Consider the following 18,312-nt stretch of genomic DNA (forward strand, 5'->3'; position numbering starts at 1 on the left):
CTCACGTTTCTGTATTTTAATTTGGGCTTGGGGCTTTTATATTTTTGTGGATCTCCTCGGCGGGTATATTGAGCACTTGGGTATATCTCCGGGATATAGAAGAATACTGAATTGCTATATAAGATAATTAATATAACCAGGTACAGCAGCAGCTAGAGCACAAGCAGACCCCGACCCCGCTAGTGTCCTCCAGAGCTATTGTTTGGGATCATCACGCAACGAGGCATTGCGTGACGACTGACGACCCCAAGCAACGACTGCGGAGACTACGTACTTACCGGACTTCTCCGTAGATCCCACGTTGGCAGCGTTTATCGTATGCGGTCCCTTACAGTTTCTGGTTTCTCATTTATGTATTTTCGGACCGTAGGTCTTTTCAGATCCGATACGCTGCGTTTTTAAAGCATGGTGCTGGCCATGCAGTTGAATGTTTAAATGTTTAGGCTGGCCTTGTCCAGCCACATTTATTCCTTTGCTTTTCGAGACACCAATCTTGACACTTTGTCTCCTTGCGCCCCGAAACACGTGTTGTGGCAACGCGTGTTTCGGGGTGCAAGTGAGTTCAAAGTACGGAACTTGATATAGTGAACGGGTCATTTTGCAAGTTATGTGCGTTGGCTGTTGGGCTGGCGTTACATATCTTCGCTACACAGTGCTGACGAGCCCCAAGAAGGGCGAAACAGCTGTCCACTGTTGCGATCCTACTTTATCGGTTCTTGTCATGTTGGTGTCTCGAAACGTTTTTCACGTAGGTTTTTCCCGCGGTTTTTCCACCCCCTCCTGCCTCAATCTCATTCCCAGAGCCCACGTGTCTTTTGGTCAGCGCCAAGACACGGAGCTCTGGAATAATCAATTTCATCGAATTTCATCAATTTTCAGACTCCAAGATTTTAGGAGTTCCGGTTTCACGGCGCATGCGTTCCTTGGTTTAAAACATGGCAATATCGTTCCCAGGGCCCACGTGTCATTTGGTTGGCGCTGACCAAAAGACACGTGGGCTCTTGGAACGAGATTCGCCGGCTCAAGACTATCCCCAGGCTAAGTCGAGAATTCAACATGGCGGAGGCGTCGGAGGGTAAAGTTGTTTCTCAAAGAAGCCTTAGAAGGCGGCGTAGAGAACTCCGACATAGAGCCCAGAGTCTCGTAGAAGGAGCTACAGATCCTTGGGAAGAAGTCGAAGAGTATGAAACCGATATTCCAGAAGGTGAAGAAGATGAATTCATTGACGAGGAAACTGCAGAGGTTGCCGAAGAAGTGATGGAGTTCACGTACACGATAAGAGAACTGGGAGCGGAAATGATTCTAGGTGGGGATTGTTTGTTTGAATCGTTGTTGATAGTACGGAACTAAAACTTTGTTGCATGTATTTAAGACTGACAGAGTTCCTTTGACAAAAACAAGAAAGAAGAAAAAAGTATTGGCTCCGATTAACATATTTCTTTAATTCTCGCTCACGGGCAGCCGGCCTACACACAAAGAACCGAAGCTTGTTTTAGCACAGCTGGGCCAGGTGTGAAAACGATAGCGGTCCTGTTTACCAAAAAGTGCGGTGACTTTTAAATAATATTAAGTTGGAATCCGAGCTGAAAGTTTCTCAGGTTTAGAAAGACAATTTCAAAGTCCTTTATTTTGTCAACCTACATGTAAGTTTTAAGTGCAGGTCAACTTCGACCTGCTAGGGTAATTTACAACCCCATCACTTTCTCATAATACCAGCTTTTTCTACTCTAATAATGCACCTGTGACAGGAAAGACAGCTGTCTCTGACACACAAATGATTAAATCAGTACGTTTTATCGTAAACTAAGATTATCATAAACTAAGCAATTATGAAAATGCTTTTTACCATTGTTTTAAAATTTTGATGCTGTACAGTGCAGCTCAGATATATCCGAACCAAAATATACGCGTAATTCGCGTCAGCCCAATACGCGTATACGCATATGTATATACGCACATACGCGTATGCATATACGCACATACGCGTATACAGTATATACGCGTATGCCTGATTAGTGTGTATGAGCTAACCTATTGTTTTTTCTTTTCTTAGCAGGTCATTGTTGTTTTCAATGGCTTGACAGCTTGCCACAGAGCGAGAAAGAGTTTTCTTTATTTTGAATACGCGTATACAGACTATACTTTTCCTTGAAGAAAATTAAAAATAACAAAATGTGAGCGGCGCACCATAGAAACTTCAATAAACAATTCTTTCGTCGGGGAAAGAGTATTTTATCATTTGAATGAACGGTCTGTGTCAGATATAACCAGGGATATAATTTTCTCGACAAGGTTTTCGGAACGCTTCAAACAATAAACATTCTCGCAAGCGACTTGCCGACGTATGCTGAAACACAGAACTTTTCCTCCAAGAAAAAATAACTAAACATGAGCGACGCGCCAGTGAAACTTTGATAAACAATTATTTGGCTAAAGAAAGAGCATTTTATCGTTTGAATGAACGGTTTGTGTCAAATATAACTGGAGATATCATTTTTTCGACAAGGTCTTCGGAACGCTTCACACAGTAAACATCTCGCAAGCAACTTGCCGATGCGTGCCTAAACACGAACTTTTCCTTGAAGAAAAAAATAACTAAACGTGAGGAGCGCGCCATAGAAACTTTGATAAACAATTATTTGGCTAAAGAAAGAGCATTTTACCGTTTGAATGAACGATTTTTGCCAAATAAAACCGGAGATATCATTTTTTCAACGAAGATCTTCGGAACGGTTCAGACAATAAACACTTCCCAAACGACTTGCCGACGCATGCCGAAACACAGAACTTTTCCTTGAAGAAAAAATAAATAAACGTGAGCGGCACGCCATAGAAACTTTGATAAACAATTATTTTCGTCAAGGAAAGAGCATTTTACCGTTTGAATCAACGATTTGTGTCAAATAAAACCGGAGATATCATTTTTTCAACGAAGCTCTTCAGAATGGTTCAATACTTCCCAAACGACTTGCCGACGCGTGCCGAAACACAGAACTTTTCCTTGAAGAAAAAATAAATAAACGTGAGTGGCACGCCATAGAAACTTTGATAAACAATTATTTTCGTCAAGGAAAGAGCATTTTACCGTTTGAATCAACGATTTGTGTCAAATAAAACCGGAGATATCATTTTTTCAACGAAGATCTTCAGAACGGTTCAATACTTCCCAAACGACTTGCTGACGCGTGCCGAAACACAGAACTTTTCCTTGAAGAAAAAATAACTAAATGTGAGCGGCGCAGCATAGAAACTTTGATAAACAATTTTTTTCATCAGGGAAAGATTATTTTGCCATTTGAATGAATGATCTGTGTCAAATATAACCGGAGATATAATTTTTTCGACTAGGATCTTCAGAACGCTTAATTCAGACAAACATTCGCAAACGACTTGCCGACACGTGCCGAAACACAAATCTTTGCTTGTAAAAACATTAAGTTCACGCGTTAAAATAGGGAGTTCAAGCGACTGTTTCAATTTTCTTCCCATTTTTGGTAGCTTAAGATCAAGCAAGTGTTAATAAATGGTTGTTTGTCGGTGAATTTGCGAAGTGATCCAAAACTCGAAATGTGATAGCTTTCATTGATCGGCAGGACGTTTTAACAACGTGCAAATTTCGCTTTGAAGCCTTCTTCATTCCCAGAAATGTAATGTCCTTTGTTTGACCAACAATGCTTCACATAAAGAAACTTATGGGAATGCATAACAAAGAGACATATACGCGTGTATATACGCGCATATGTGCGCGTATATACGCGTATATGTGCGCATATTAACATACGCGTATACGCAAAATACGCTCGTATAATACGCGTATGCGTAGTTCGCATATATCTGAGCTGCACTGTACATGATTCAACCCCCTATAGATCAATATTGTGAAAATTTTATCATGTGTTGTTCAGTAGGTTTTCAAGAAATCTTGGAACAAAAATGTTTATAACCTCCTATGGGAATTGACAAAGCATGCCTTTAATTCAAGTGGGGGCTCACGTGCCGTCATGTATCAAATGTGAGGAAACTGGATCTCTTTTAACAGTTGTTGATCTAAACTTTTTGATGCATTTTGCTGATCCTATGCTTAGACACAATTTTGAAAGCAGTTTGAGACTATTGCTTTGTATACCGGCCCAAAGTGGCTTAACAGAACTTGTGTGTTTAAATTGTTTTGATTTCTTCTTAGGGCTACATGCTGTTTTAAAACTTTACCTTTTAGACAAAGTAACAAACTTGATCTTGAAAATAGAACTTATATTTCTTGCAGGATATGTGTGGTGGTCACTTATCCATGGAATAGCCCCAATGATCTGGTTCTATCCGCTAAATGAGCTTGAAATTTCTGGTTATGAAGCATTTGTTGTAACCATTCTATCACCCATATTTACTGGGATTGGCACACTGCTACGGTTCTCTGGTACCATACATGGCTTGGCGTTTTGGCGAGTTCTTTCCTTGGTGGGTATTGCTTCTTTCCAGGCACCAACAACCCTTATCAGGTTGATGATGTTGGCATTTGGTTGCGGAACAGCAATGCTCTGGTTTTGTGGAATGATTTGGTCGAAGGATCCTAAAGAGAGGTAAGATTTTAATTCTGCAAATTTGGCTTGAGCGATTGAGCTTAAAAATATTATTTGTCTCCTTCCTGGCTGTTATTAGGGTCATCACGCAACACTTCTTGGTGGGGAGAAGCATTGCGTGACAATCCTAATAATGGCTGGGTGAGAGACTACCAAGTGATGGATGAAATATAATAGCTGATAACTCCACTAGTTGAGCTTCAAGGCAGGGCTTACAGTTCATATTATTGTATTTTCAGGGTACTTTCATTCTGGGGCCTTATTCTGGGTTTGTTTCTTTTGTTGTTGTTGCGCACTTCATATGTCACTGTCAACCCAATCTGGTCAGATGTCACCAGCAACAGGGTCATTCTACTTATTGCTGTCATCGCCACCTTAGACAGAGTATACACTGGCTATATGATGTCCATCTCTCAGTCAGGACCTCAAGCAAAGTCATCAACAGAGCCCCAAGACTCAAAGGTCTCAGGTCCTGGGTGGTTCTTAGTTGCTTTAGGATTTGGTGCCCTGATGTTCCTCACTCATGATGTCTTTGGTGAAGTGTCACTCATTTGTCGCTGGGCTGTTGCAGGTTATCCACACACAGGACCCAAGCCCAACCCATGGGGGTATGTAATGTACTTTTTGTTGTCTAAGTTATAGAAAGTGCTGCTGCATGTGTTGTGGACCATTACCACATGGGACACCATCATATAAAGTACATAGTAAGCTATTATTTCGAATTCTCTTTGGGTTAGATTTAATTTGTACGTTTCAAAATAGACCACACTGGACTGGAACTAGCTTGCAGTGGAGGCTGATGGGGGGTGGGGGGGGGGGGGAATATCGTTAAAAAGAGATTAATGTCATTTGCATGTGAAAAGACTCCCCGCATTAGTCTCAGTTGCAAGCTAGTTCCAGTCCAATGCCACTGAGATTCACTGCTCTTCTCAATCATAAAAAACCTCAGCTGCTGCTTACTTTGTAAGTTATAAGTCTACTTCAGAAATTACTAAAAAGGCTTAAGCTCAGACGTCTCTCATTGAGGGGCAAGTGCAAAAAGAGATGTCTACAATAAGCAAGTGAAGTGCTTTCAATAAGTCACCCTCTTAAAGTCTTACTCAAAGTGCTGGTAATCTACTCATGCCTCTTGGAGTGAAGCATGGTCATTTGTATTTTATTTGCTTGAAATACATTCTGTGTGATTGATTCATTGTAGTGCTGCAGTGATTATTGCTCTTGGTGTTGGTGTCCTTCTCTCTCGTTACAACTGGACTAGTAACTTGTTTTGGTGGCTCGTTGGCTCTGGTGGGGCAGCATTACTATACTTCGCCCCTCGTTACTGGTCCTTTATTGGTGGTCTAATGCTTAGCGTCTACACCCTGTCCATCTGGCCAGCCATGATTGACAGACTGTTCTGCCGTCCTGTTGCACGTACACTCACTTTAGCTAACTTGGTTTACATTGTCCTTATACTTGGCTCAGTGTGGGTTGTGGCATTCAACTTTGTACCTGGGGGAGAGTACACAAGGGAGAGAACTCATGTATTATTGGGTATCACCATGGTCTTAATTGGTAGGTAAAACACAGTACACGTAGAACACAGTAGAAGAGTTGCTCAGTGTTATTTCTTTCTCAACTTTCTTGCTAGGGGTTTTCATATTACTTGGTTAACACATATTTTTACATGACAGTTGTTATAATTTCCTGAATGTTTTGCAATGTAGGTTTTGAAAGGCAGGGATGGAGAGGGACCAAAAAAAGTACAAAAACAATAGATTGCAATGAACAGCAAACCAAAGACTCTGCCTTGCATCCCCCCCAGATGATTTACACTCAAATACTTTTCCCACTTATCAACTAGAGCATGGTAATTGTTAGGTTGCTTATAAAGTTTCATTCTGTCAGTTTCTTTCCATTTACTTGATCTTTCATGCGCACCTTCTAACTGCATCCACAAAGCTGCTGATTCTCGGCAGTTTGATGCCAAGTCGATTTGGGTTCATACCTTGTTTTTTACCAGCATAGCATCTAGCCTTCAAGTTTGTCTGAAACAGACACCATTCCAACTTTCTTGTGAACAAGTAGCTCCTGGTTTTTAATCTTCTCTAGCAAAAAGATTCTAAAAGTTTGCCTTAAGTATCCCTTCTGCAAACATGCTCTTTGATCCTCCATGTCTTATTAAAGTTCATTTTGTCTTTGTCAGGATTTGCTTTAAGGACAAAGACAGCACCAGATGTAAAGGAAGCCTATGGAAAAATTAAAAAGCAAGAAAGTGTTAATGACGAGAAACATCCAGATATTCAGTCTTCCACAAAAAAGAAACCCCTTGTGGTTAAATTCAATAATGTTGCTTTTCTTGAGGAGCATGGAGAGAGATTTTGGTTTTTCAGGACTCATGTCATTCCAGGTAATAAAATAATGTTACAGGTGCAGGAAGTCCTTTTTAGGTGTTTTGGTGCACATTTCTTCATTATCTATATGCATTGGCAAGAGATGTCTGGTACACGCTAATGTCTGGTAATGGTGAGTCTGCATGTGAGTCAAGTGACCCATCAGGTCAGAGCTTATCCCAGTTTCTGTGGAATGGAGTGACTGGGAGTATTTCTATTCCCCCCTGGACGGAATGCTGGTCCATTGCAGGGCTATCCCCTAGCATTAAATTTGCTGGTATCCAATTTATACACCTAGGTGGAGAGAGGCACTGTGAGAGTAAAGTGTTTCACCCAAGAACACAACATTGCTACCATTATTTATGTCTTGATTGCCTTCCTTGTCCTTTTTTAACTTCCTGTTGTTTTTATTCCAGTACTTCTTTGTATCATCATGGTGGCAGTTGTTATAATGGCAGTGAGATTTCACAGACTTAATTATGTCACTCCACAGAAGGTATGACTGTGTTTTCTGATCTACATGTCTACAAAAGGAAGAACAGTATGGGGAAATCCCTGTTTCCCAATTCAGTTGAATCAATCAGTTACAATATTGAACATGCATGTGAACTTAGTGCCACTGTGATGGCTACGATCATTTCTTGAAGACCAAAAATTTTTCTTGGTCTAGAATTGATCTAGTAGGAAATGGAGTAATTTTTAAGGGTGGTTACATTATTATATCTGTAGGAAGACCCCAGTGTGTTTTCAGCCATGATCTGGACTGTCCATTTTGCATATGATAATGTTGGCTGGCCAAGCTTTGAGAGAGCAGCACAAATGATCAATGATACTGGTAAGGTTATTACTTCTAAACTGGAATCTCTTTCATCTTGTCAGAGGTAGCATAGAGATTCAACCCAGCACTACTTTCTGTTCTCTATTTAAAAACAATCTTGATGATGAAACAGCCATCATACATGTATATTGTGATGTCTGTTTATAAGTATTTACAGGGCAGGTGGTTTTTTGTAAACTGGGTTCTGATAAGTGTTACAGTTAGCTTGTTTGAGGTTAGTTTGGCTTGGATATGGTTAGCTATGTCAGAGTATGGGTTACTTTATCTAATTGCATTCTGTAAAATACTTGGGGCTGTGCTCCAAAAATGCCTGGATGCCAAAGACAACTAACTTTTGCCTTTGGGTGAAAGGAAAGACTTACTTTTTTCATGTAACCCAATAAGTGCCGGGCACCTAGGATTTCATGGTTAGGATTTCTTTGGGCTCCTCGTAATTTTTCTTAGACCACAGCCTTGAATTACTGTACACCTCAAGACACAAACTTACATTCATGCACTCTCAACAGATGCTGATGTGGTTGGTTTTCTGGAAAGCGACTGCTCAAAGCCTTATCTTGGAAATCATGACCTGGCCATGTGGTTTGAGGAAAGACTAGGAATGTACTCTGATTTTGGACCGTCCACCAGAGACCACACGTGGGGGTAAAAAACATGAAAAGTATATTCAAAACTTTATACAGTAATAATCCAGCAAACTTTCTGACAAAGCAGTACAAAGGATAATGAAAGCAAAATCAACCAGACAACCAGGTCAAAACCAGACCAACCAGACAAGTGTAAATCTTGCAACAGGTGTTAAATTTAAATTATTGTCGTATTTCTCTGTACTTCACAAACTGTGTTGTATTTTAGCGAGTCTGGAAGGTGAGTCAAAATTCAAATGACAACTGAAAATGAACTACAGTACCAAGCTCTGAACCATGTTTTGCACTGCACTGTCAAGAGAACTTAAAGGGGCACAATTATTACTAACCTGTTTGACCAGTTTCCTGTAGTATCAATCAATCAATCAATCAATCAATCAACAATTAATCAATCAATCAATCGCTTTATCATGGTCAGTATGCTTAGCTGCAAGCTAGTTTCAAGTTATGCCACAAAATAATAAAGATAAAAATAAAAAATAAAAAAACTTCATTAGAAGTGTATAAAGTTAAGATAAACTACAATTAAAATGAATTACAAATTAAGATAGTACAGTTACAATATATGTCTAACTAAGTGTAAAATGTGAAATTGTCATAAAAAATTGTCACACATCTCACTCACTTATCATCCCCTGAGATTTATTGTTTTTAAATTGTTCTTAAATGTCATGCCAGAGTGATATTTGAGTTGGATCGATAATACTAATTCTCCTAACTAATTGCTAAACATTCTTGTAATGTAAGTTTTGAGAATTAAGTAGTGTATCAACAAATTATCCTTTAATTGATGCTTCTCTGTTTACATCACATTTGAATGTGCCACTTGAGAGTCACTTGACAAATGGGGCTGTCATTAAGTTTTGAGTCACATGTAGCCTTGTTTTCCACACCCGTAGCAAACTTGTTACTTTGTGGGTGAATTTATCAACAACAGGCAATTCGCTGGTAGCATCAAGGGAAAATCAAACGTATCCATATGTAATAGGTGCTACAAGTCACGACCCTTAATGACAGCCCTGCAAATGGAAGATGAAGAGAACCAATCAGATTGAAAGATTTTGTTATTGATATGATTAAAACAATGTTAAGTGAGGCAAATGTTTCTGTTAAATTTTGTTCTAGTGCCACACTTCTCTCCAAATATCCAATAGTGAAGTCTCTTCATCACTTGCTTCCATCCCCAAAAGGTAAATTAATGTTTAAGAGTCATCTGATGCTAAATTTGCTTTCCACTGTTTTTCTTATATTGTTATCCTTTAACAGCTTCGCACACCTGAATGTGGTAGTTTCATTAATTTGAACTAAGGGACCGTTCATTTTTTATAAGGTAGGGGGGGCTGGTGGGATTTGGGGGGGGGGCATGCGAAAAAAAATGGCTTTTGAGGGGGGGCCATCCCAAAAAAATAAGGGAAAAAGGGGGGGTCACGTGAAATATTTTAGTAAAACTTTAAAATGGCATAATGTTTGAATATCAAAAAAATTGTTATAGAATAAACATAGAAGGCAGGATACAAATTTATTACAAACTTTCCTTCTGCTTTAAAAAAACGTTTGGCGACAAAAAGCATTTGTAGCTACTGAAAAGAAGTATTTAACACTGTTATTTTCGAATGCAACTTTCAGCGGCACTCATCTTCATCTCCGCTGTCGTCGAGTTCTTCGTCGCTGCTTGTGCTGCTATGGGAGTCTCTTTTACCAATGCTGCAAGAAGCAGCAATGCTTTCCGTCAGAGTGTACTCTTCAGGGTACATGAAGGTGTAAACATAATCTCTGACTTCCCAAGGTTGGTGGTGATTCTGCTTCTTGCAGCATTGGTGAAATAATTCCCTTCCAAGAGCTGGGCGATGTATGGCCCATCTCTTCTAAATATCGACGTGGCAACATCCTCAACTTTAAGACACTCTTCCGGGACGGCCGTTCTAGGAGGGTACACAAGGCATTGTGGAAGATCATTTCCTAGCGGGTTTCCAACACAGATTCCATAAACTCGTTGGACGTTGTTTTCAGTCCGCTTCCTCTTTCTTTCATTTGACTTTCTGCGGTTCTCTTTTTTCCTTCTCCTTTTGTTGATGTGCTGTTTGAGTATGCCTTTGAATATGCTGTTATAATTGCTCTTCTTATTTTCTAGTGCTTCCATGTCCTGCGTGACCTTCGTCAACTTAGCTTCTGTACATTTGATCTGTTTTACATTAAAACTGTGGGCAAATTCTTCGCCCTGCTTTAAAGCAAGCCCATTGGACTGAAAGAGTGTGGAATCGTGTTCCTTTACATCTTTCAATATGACATTCAACTTTTCCACCATTGCTCTGTGCTCTTTGATGGAGAAGTTCAGTTTTCTTCCATCACTGGGCTTCAACTGGTACCCTTGCATGGAAAACTCACTCGCCCTTTCTGAACAGCCATCCGCACCTAGAAAAATTGCTTCTTTTGCTTGTTAGATGTCAAACTGCCTGGATCGTTCAGCTGTAAACCTTTTCTTAAACGACTCGTCGTTTTCGCCATTATTGCGCATTTTGGAATGAGCCTCTTTCATGATGCTCATGTAGTAATGCGCTCTTTCCCCGATTGGATTAACAATATAAAGAAGAAAGAGCATGGAAGTGGCAGGCTGGTTTTATCTGACTCAGAGAGCGTTGCTCTATTTGCAGATAAGTTTATTCTCAAATCGAAGTTTGTGGTGGATTATCTTCAGCATCCTGAAGTGCTGGAATTTAAAAGGAAAAAGAGAGCAGAAGAAAAGGCAAAGTTAAGTAGGGAGGAGGATTATCCTTGGACTGAGTTGTGCGAAGGTCTAACCAAGCTTAAAAAGCTACGTGTTCCAGAACTAAACAAGTACTCAAACCACCACGGGCTGAAGCAGCATTTGAAAAGCAGCAAGAGTGAGAAAGTAAAGGCAATTGTAAGACATTCATGCTTGCAGCAGAAGAGTCCTCTCAGAGCTAGCCAACCAACACTGAGAAATGCCAGGACATTGACACAAAATGACAACAGGGCAAGTGCTGACAGCAGTGAAACGGATGAAAGTGACAATGATGAGTATGACAGTGATGCCATTGACTCTGGGGGAGAAGATGACTCAAGTGACGTCATTCTTGCATTCATCAATTCAGATGAGGAAGATGCCAATGAGAGGCCAAATGCCACACGCTCAGGGCGAGCCATAACTAGGAGATCCGAAATTGACTTCTCTTTCTTTTGATTTGTTTTTTAAACAACAGCTCTCTGTCGTATAGAGATTGTAAATATTGTCTTCATAGTGAGCACAATAACGTGAAGTAGGGGGATAATAGAGAAATATTAAAAAAGTTGAAATCTAAATATTGTTTGTTCAATTTCTTTTTGGGGGGGGGGGTCATCCCAAAAAATGACCGCTATAAGGGGGGGCCATGTGAAAAAATTGGTAAGCTGAGGGGGGGTCATGCGATTTTTAAATGGTGCTTCCCAAATCCCACCAGCCCCCCCTCCCTCATAAAAAATGAACGGTCCCTAAGCCCTTCCCCTTAGCACTAATTACCCTGTTTATTTTCCCGTTTATTTCCCCATCAAATTCCGGGGGTGTCTGCCATATAGACAGGATGGGTTTCTCGTCAGAAATTTTGGAAAGAACCCGTAGGCGGTGCTAATATCCTGTTTCGTGGTTTTTTTCACCCCTAAGAGATACCAATTCTAAAACAACACAGTATCTCGCATCATATTTTTGCCAATCAATGCCCAAAAAGGTACCGCAAAAGCTCACTCTGTGGACCTTTTGAGGCCGAACACCCAAGCGGTACAAAAACCACTTTTTTAACCCCTAACAAGTACGACAAGCACCCCTGTACTTTTTATATGGGGTCCCCCCTCCTCCCTTGGGTATCAAATGCCTCAAAAAGAAATTTTTCAAGCCCTGAAATTTCTCTGCAATTTGTTCTTCTTTCCTCCAGGGGAATTGGCGCCAGCTTTAAGTGCAACCATCAACATCACCGGCAACCTGGTGGACTTTGTTTTGGTTCACATGGGAAACGATCGGTAAGCCAAAAAAACAAAAATGAAAACTTCATCAATCAGCCATTCCTGATGCTTTCTCATTTGTTTGTAACACAACCGTGTGAAGAACTTCTCCATTGCTGTCGTGTTACTGTGACATAGCTCATTCAAGCTGAAAACAAAAATTCTGTTGACATATTGCCATAAGTCTTTCAGTCCTGGTTTTATCATGACTTCATCCAGTTAGTGAGGATTTTCTCTTTTTTTTTCTTGACAATAAGTTGACATTCTAAAAGAAAAATACGTTTTTGATCCATTTTTGACAAATCAATGCTCCACTTATTAACTCTATGTCAAATTTGTTTTAGGGACAATTTAGACCGAAAGCTTCAAGCTCAGGAACTGGCCAGGATTATGGATGAAAGGTTTGTTTGCCTCCATGCAGGTTCATTTCCTCTTTTCTTCTTTTTTGTATTGACTGTTCATTAATGTGACAATGTTCATGCTTTGCAGCCCAAATCCTGTGGTGTTTCTGGGATACGTGACGTCATCCCCTAAAAGTCGTGATTACCGCGTGCTGACGGAGAAGGGACGAACTAAGGTTAGAGGGAACTGTGGAATTTTGTGTCATGTAGAGTGATTGGTACGGGAAGACCTTGTTGACAGGCGTATATCTTGGTGTGCTCTATTCATCTTTTTCGTGAGATTCTAACTGAAATGTGCACAGGGATCAGGGTAGTGTGTGATTGGTTGTTGCTTGTTTTAAATTAAAATTTGTGAAACCGGCCAATTCGAACGATACTGCGACTAGGCTTCGAATAGGCCTTCAAATCCTGTTATAATGAAAAATACTTGTGTGACTGTTCATTTCTGAAACTAACTGACTTTTCTTTGCAGGACATAGATAAAACAGATTCTGACCGCTGGTGTGAATACATTATGTACCGCGGGCTCATACGGCTGGGATATGCGCGGATTTCCCATGGGGGACTCAGTGACACCGAGGTCCAAATGGCCAAATTCCGTATTCCCCCTCCTGGAGAGAAATACCAGGATAACGACATTCTAACGACGAGTCCTAAGGACGTAGCAGAGAACATACGATTCCCCAACAGGTAGAAGACACGCCAGCATGATAGTAGCATTGTTTGAATACAGAAATCAAGAGGTAGTGGGGGGGAACAGTGAACAACTACTGAAGAGTCATGATAGGTCAACCGCCAACTGTCAAACTGATCAGAATTCCCCTGGGGGGACTGCTATTTAAAAGTGACGGAGGATCGTACCTATCGTTCAAAAATGGTGTTCAAAGGTTGTTTATAGTGGTCAATGCGCTCAGCTACACCTAGCTCACAGGCATGCCACTTAAACTGAAAGAAACAAATGTATCAACGAAACATAATAGGCTTAAAAATTCCAACTGGCGGTAGGTTGAGACCAGTTGGATATTTACAAGCATGACCGAGGAGTTGAACTAGGGTCTACCGAGAAACAACTCCAGCTAAGTGGTCAAAGCGGGACTTGAACCCGCGACCTCCGGATTTCAAGTCCGGCGCCCTAACCACTCGGCCACTCTGCCTCCCGTTGTGTCAGAACGTCATCAATGTACGGTACTGTTGATGTTTTCGTGGAGAATAACTTGATTGTTCTTGGCTTCGATCGTAGGTTTGGTGCTTTCTACAAGGGACATTACTCATCTTGGCAGCATCACTATCACATGTCAACTCCAAAGTACTTTCTACCAGCAGAGAAAAAGAACAAGAAATAGAAAGAATAACTTGAAAATCATAGGCGGCAAGCGTAGAAGCAGGTGTCTTGCAGACAGAGCCAAACAGTGGAGTGTGATATGGCCCTCAGCTCGGCTTACGACGACGGGACTTCAAACTTTCCGAAAAAGGTTCGAGTAAACTGCGATAACTCCGAATTCATTCGCTCAAGACGTGCCAAGATTCCGGCCAATTTGGCCAAGTAATTGTTCTAAATTCGCGGAGGCTGAAAGTGCTTTTCCATGAGGAACTAAGGGCAACCATTGTGCATCGAGATCTTTTGATCGAGATCTTTTCAGATGCCTCGAGAATCACCTGAGTCCTATGTAGACAAGGTAACAGCGCTTTGATTCGCGTGAAAAGTACTGAGAAGAGGACTTGAGATACGAAGGAATATAGCGGAAAAAAAAAAAACGAAAACCTTGCAGAGCTGTAGGACGAAATCGGAAAGAAAACAAAAATAAAAACTCATTATAAAAAAGAACAAAAGAATTCTCTTGTTTCCATCTTTTCCCATCCGTCTTACCTAGTATATATACTTTGTACTTGTTCCACGTTTTTTTGGTCTTCCTGGCAACCAATCAAACTGTCTCATCCGTAAGCAAATGGTCCAGAAGTGTCCTGGGAAGTTTCCCGAAAATCCAAGAGGTGTTGAGTTTCTGAAGTGCGAACCATTCAACCGAAAATTCGGGGTGAAAAGCAAGTGGAATGGGATTTCCCCGTAAAAAAATATTCGAAAATTTGGGTATGCCTTGCGAATTAGTCCTCTTTTCTGTGAATTACGGAAAATACTCTTCCAGTGGCCCCTGGAAATCCAGTTTTTGGAAACTCAAACCGGAATTTTTGGTCGAATTAAAAGTCTGCCTTCAACTTTTATTGGTTTGTTTTGAAAACGGCGGAACGTTAGAGATCCCGCTTTAGTCTTTTTCTTCTTAGCACTAGGAAAAGAGGCTCTGGAGACACGTGACTTGATCGACTAGATTCTAGCACAGTTCTTCACGCGTATTTCTTTTAGCCGATCAAATTGTGTGTATCAAGATCTACTTTCCCTTGTGCCAAGGCCCCGACGGCTACGAGAGGCAGGCGGCTCTGGGGACGAAGATCACCTGTTATGTCGGAAGAGTCAACGACCCGTCCAGGCGACAAACTGAAGTCGCGCTTGGCCATAACCAATAACATGAATTATAAATGACAATGTAATCCTAGAGCCGTTTATACAGGACTGAAATCACTCCACGCCTCATTCATGGAAAATAGTTTTATCGTGTACTGGCGACGTATCTGATTTACAAAGTTGAAATGGTATAGAGTTATAAAAGAGTAGAAAACTGAGAATGGGACAAAAACTTTCTTCTGGAGTAAAGTCGTGCCAGACGGGTTGTTTTATTCTTTCACTTTTGTTGAATTCCACCTGCTGGCTTTGATTTTAAACAATTAGGATAAAAAACGAACTAACAAAACAGCCATATGTAGTACACTTGTGAAGAAAATTACGGACGGATCCTAACTCAGTAAGGTTTTCGCTAAAAGTGGAACTCAGTTTTAACAAAAGGGTATTTGAAAAAGCGAGTGCTTTCTTTTGACAAGTGATCAAGAGCCAGCCACACCATGGGGTGAGCAGCAGGTTAATAACTGCTGGCCACACGTTTTCGCGCGAAAGAAACAGTTCTTCGATACATGCGGATTCGTGACAAAGAAAATACAATTGAAAATCGACGGACTGGCAGTTATTGCAACACGACAGAGTTGTCGCAAACAGTTACGCCATAAAGAAGTGAGCTCACGTTTCAAGATTGAAGATCAATCAGTCACCACGAGGAATGTCGCGCCAATTCTGTTTACTTGTTATCTCGAGCCTCGAGAGAAGATTTTAGAATGTCCGCGAGACCTCGCATTGTTTACGAGAGCGTTTTGTTTCTGTGGACGGTGGTGACATTGGTTATTTTAGCACCTGGCGTAAAAGAAAATCTGTTAGAAACTAGTCTCATCAAGGCCATGTTTAAGTGTCAGAGTATTTTGGACAAGAGGACTTGTGGAGAAGTATTGAGCTATGAAATGGTTTATCGACTGTTTCTAGCCATTGCGTTGTACCACTTTCTCCTTGCTTGTTCAGTTCTTCCAAACGTCCCAGTACTCCGCGAGCGACTGCAGAACCACTGTTGGATATTTAAGCTCGTGATTCTTGTTGCTTTTAGTATTGGAGCTTTGTTTATACCTCAACACAGTTATTTTATTGTTTATTTTCCTTATGTAGCCTTGATTGGCGGATCTCTATTTCTCATAGTGTTTCAGTTTTTTCTGTTAGTTGACATTGCAGAGGCCGTAGTGGCCTGGGCAACAGCGCAAGAACATCAAGAACGCAAGAGCAAAATATCTTCCAAAGTTCTACTGTATCTTCTGATTTTAAAGTCCTTTGAATTATTTGCAGTCAGCTTTGGCATTGTAGCTTTTATACTTTTCACTACTTCAACACAAGACTGTAAATGGAACGATATCTTTATTGCGTTCAACTTGGGAGCTTGTTTCATCTCTTTTGGTATTTCCCTACATCCACGGATAAGACTTAACCTTCGGCCAGCGGTTATGTTCTTGCCATGCGCAGTGGTGATATTCCATTCAGTTTTCGTCATGGTTGTTGCGTTCTCAACACAAGATAATCCCGGATGTAACCTTGAAAGAACGTTTCTTTCGGGAAAGGAGCTTAGGATTGGAGTAAATGTGAGAGTTATTGTAGCTCTCTTTGTGATGCACACGACATTGTTTTATGAATGCTTACGTAACAACGATAATTCTTTCACTCTTAGACTTTTGAGAGACACGGATGTTGATAATGGATTGATTGAAGAAGAGGATGAAAACGAAGAAGATTTACCCTACAGTTACCCCGCATTTCACTTCTTAATGTTAACAGCATCTCTGTACACCCTGGCAACTTTGACAAACTGGTATGGTCCGGTAATGAACCAGTTTTCTCCGAGTGACAACTCTTTACTTATTGGACTGCAGGCGCACTGGAAACCAGCTCAAATAGTCTTCATGGTAACATGTTGCGTACCTGTTTTGCTGTACATTTGTTTCATGATCTTTGCTATAGTAACACATGAACCACAGTTTTACCAGCCGCACGTTTTATCAGGAAATTATTCCAGCCTAGCACCAGAAGAAAGCCTTAAGAGTATCAACAGTTTCTCTCCTTCCACAAACAGGAAAAGCTACGATAAAAACAAACGGAATAATGATACTAACGATCAAATCGATTTAGAAACCGCTTGTGAAATGCTGAGGACTGGTAATGAGTGTGCGTCAAAACACGATCTGAGTTCACAAAGCGATGGTGAAAACTTGGTCATAAGGTGTAGAAAAATTCGAAACACTTCCATAAATTTTTACCATTTTCCAAGAGACATCTGTCAGTCGTATTATGGCGGTAGAAATGGTAGTAATGCTTGTACAGTGATCGCTGTGCTGATAGCAAGAACATTTTGCTGTGGTGATGTAAAACCACAGCAAACGGAAAACCTCAGTGACACTTGGATTAACTTATTCAGTAGCTGTATTGCTGAGGGGAACAGGCGGTATGACATGCTTATCAACTCAAAACAACAAGGCGTTATTTACTTGTCTGTTGAGGACGTAGTTGAAGAGTTTGGAAACACTTTACAAGTTAAAAACCTCGGCTGTTCTCTTCCGGTCAGCTTTGTTTCAGAAACCGAGACTGCAACCATTGGCTTTCAGCTTGAAAGGTTACAGAAACTTCACGAAAGACTTGCAGTTATATTTATCAAAGATTCCCGATCCGGGGTCTTTCTTTTTGACAAGGACGGCCCCCTCCTGTTTGCTGACAGTCATCCTTATGGATCAGGAGGAGCAATGCTTGTTTGCACGTCTGATGTTAGGGAGTTGGTAATGCTGTTAGCTGAGATCCTTCAAATGGTTTCGTTGGAGGGTCTCGGTACCTTGACTCCAGTCTATTTTTACTAGACATGGATCTTCAGTTAGTAGAAACGACTCACTTCAGTTTCAATCTTGTTTCATTGACTGTATTTCTTCCAAGCTTAGAATAATGGTAGTAATATTACTTTCACCTAGTTTTCTTTTCAGTAAAACGTGGGTCTCTGTTTAATGCTCTCTCCATTATTAAGCGCG

The 18,312-nt window shown here is 40.8% G+C and overlaps 2 protein-coding genes and 1 non-coding gene across 3 annotated transcripts; 2 read left to right on the top strand and 1 right to left on the bottom strand.

The window, feature by feature from the left end:
• Window positions 1-1,012: 1,012 nt before the first annotated feature.
• LOC110043496 (PGAP2-interacting protein-like) lies at window positions 1,013-14,658 on the top strand. Its single transcript, XM_020748953.2, has 14 exons — window positions 1,013-1,306; window positions 4,265-4,577; window positions 4,817-5,185; window positions 5,776-6,131; window positions 6,763-6,966; window positions 7,366-7,445; window positions 7,679-7,784; window positions 8,294-8,429; window positions 9,557-9,621; window positions 12,358-12,442; window positions 12,769-12,825; window positions 12,914-13,001; window positions 13,298-13,515; window positions 14,066-14,658. The coding sequence occupies exons 1-14, from the start codon at window positions 1,057-1,059 to the stop codon at window positions 14,166-14,168; spliced, it is 2,430 nt and encodes an 809-aa protein (XP_020604612.2). The 5' UTR covers window positions 1,013-1,056; the 3' UTR covers window positions 14,169-14,658.
• On the bottom strand, window positions 13,907-13,979 carry Trnas-uga (transfer RNA serine (anticodon UGA)). The gene has a single exon. It is a non-coding gene; the product is annotated as a tRNA-Ser (tRNA).
• Window positions 14,659-15,034: 376 nt separating the features above from the next.
• Window positions 15,035-18,289, top strand: LOC110043472 (putative serine incorporator). Its single transcript, XM_089273078.1, has one exon. The coding sequence runs from the start codon at window positions 16,042-16,044 to the stop codon at window positions 18,145-18,147; it is 2,106 nt and encodes a 701-aa protein (XP_089129204.1). The 5' UTR covers window positions 15,035-16,041; the 3' UTR covers window positions 18,148-18,289.
• Window positions 18,290-18,312: the final 23 nt, after the last annotated feature.

Source organism: Orbicella faveolata, unplaced genomic scaffold (assembly GCF_042242905.1).
Source record: "Orbicella faveolata isolate gen_17 unplaced genomic scaffold, um_ofav_v1 contig_35, whole genome shotgun sequence".
Taxonomy (NCBI): Eukaryota; Metazoa; Cnidaria; class Anthozoa; order Scleractinia; family Merulinidae; genus Orbicella; species Orbicella faveolata.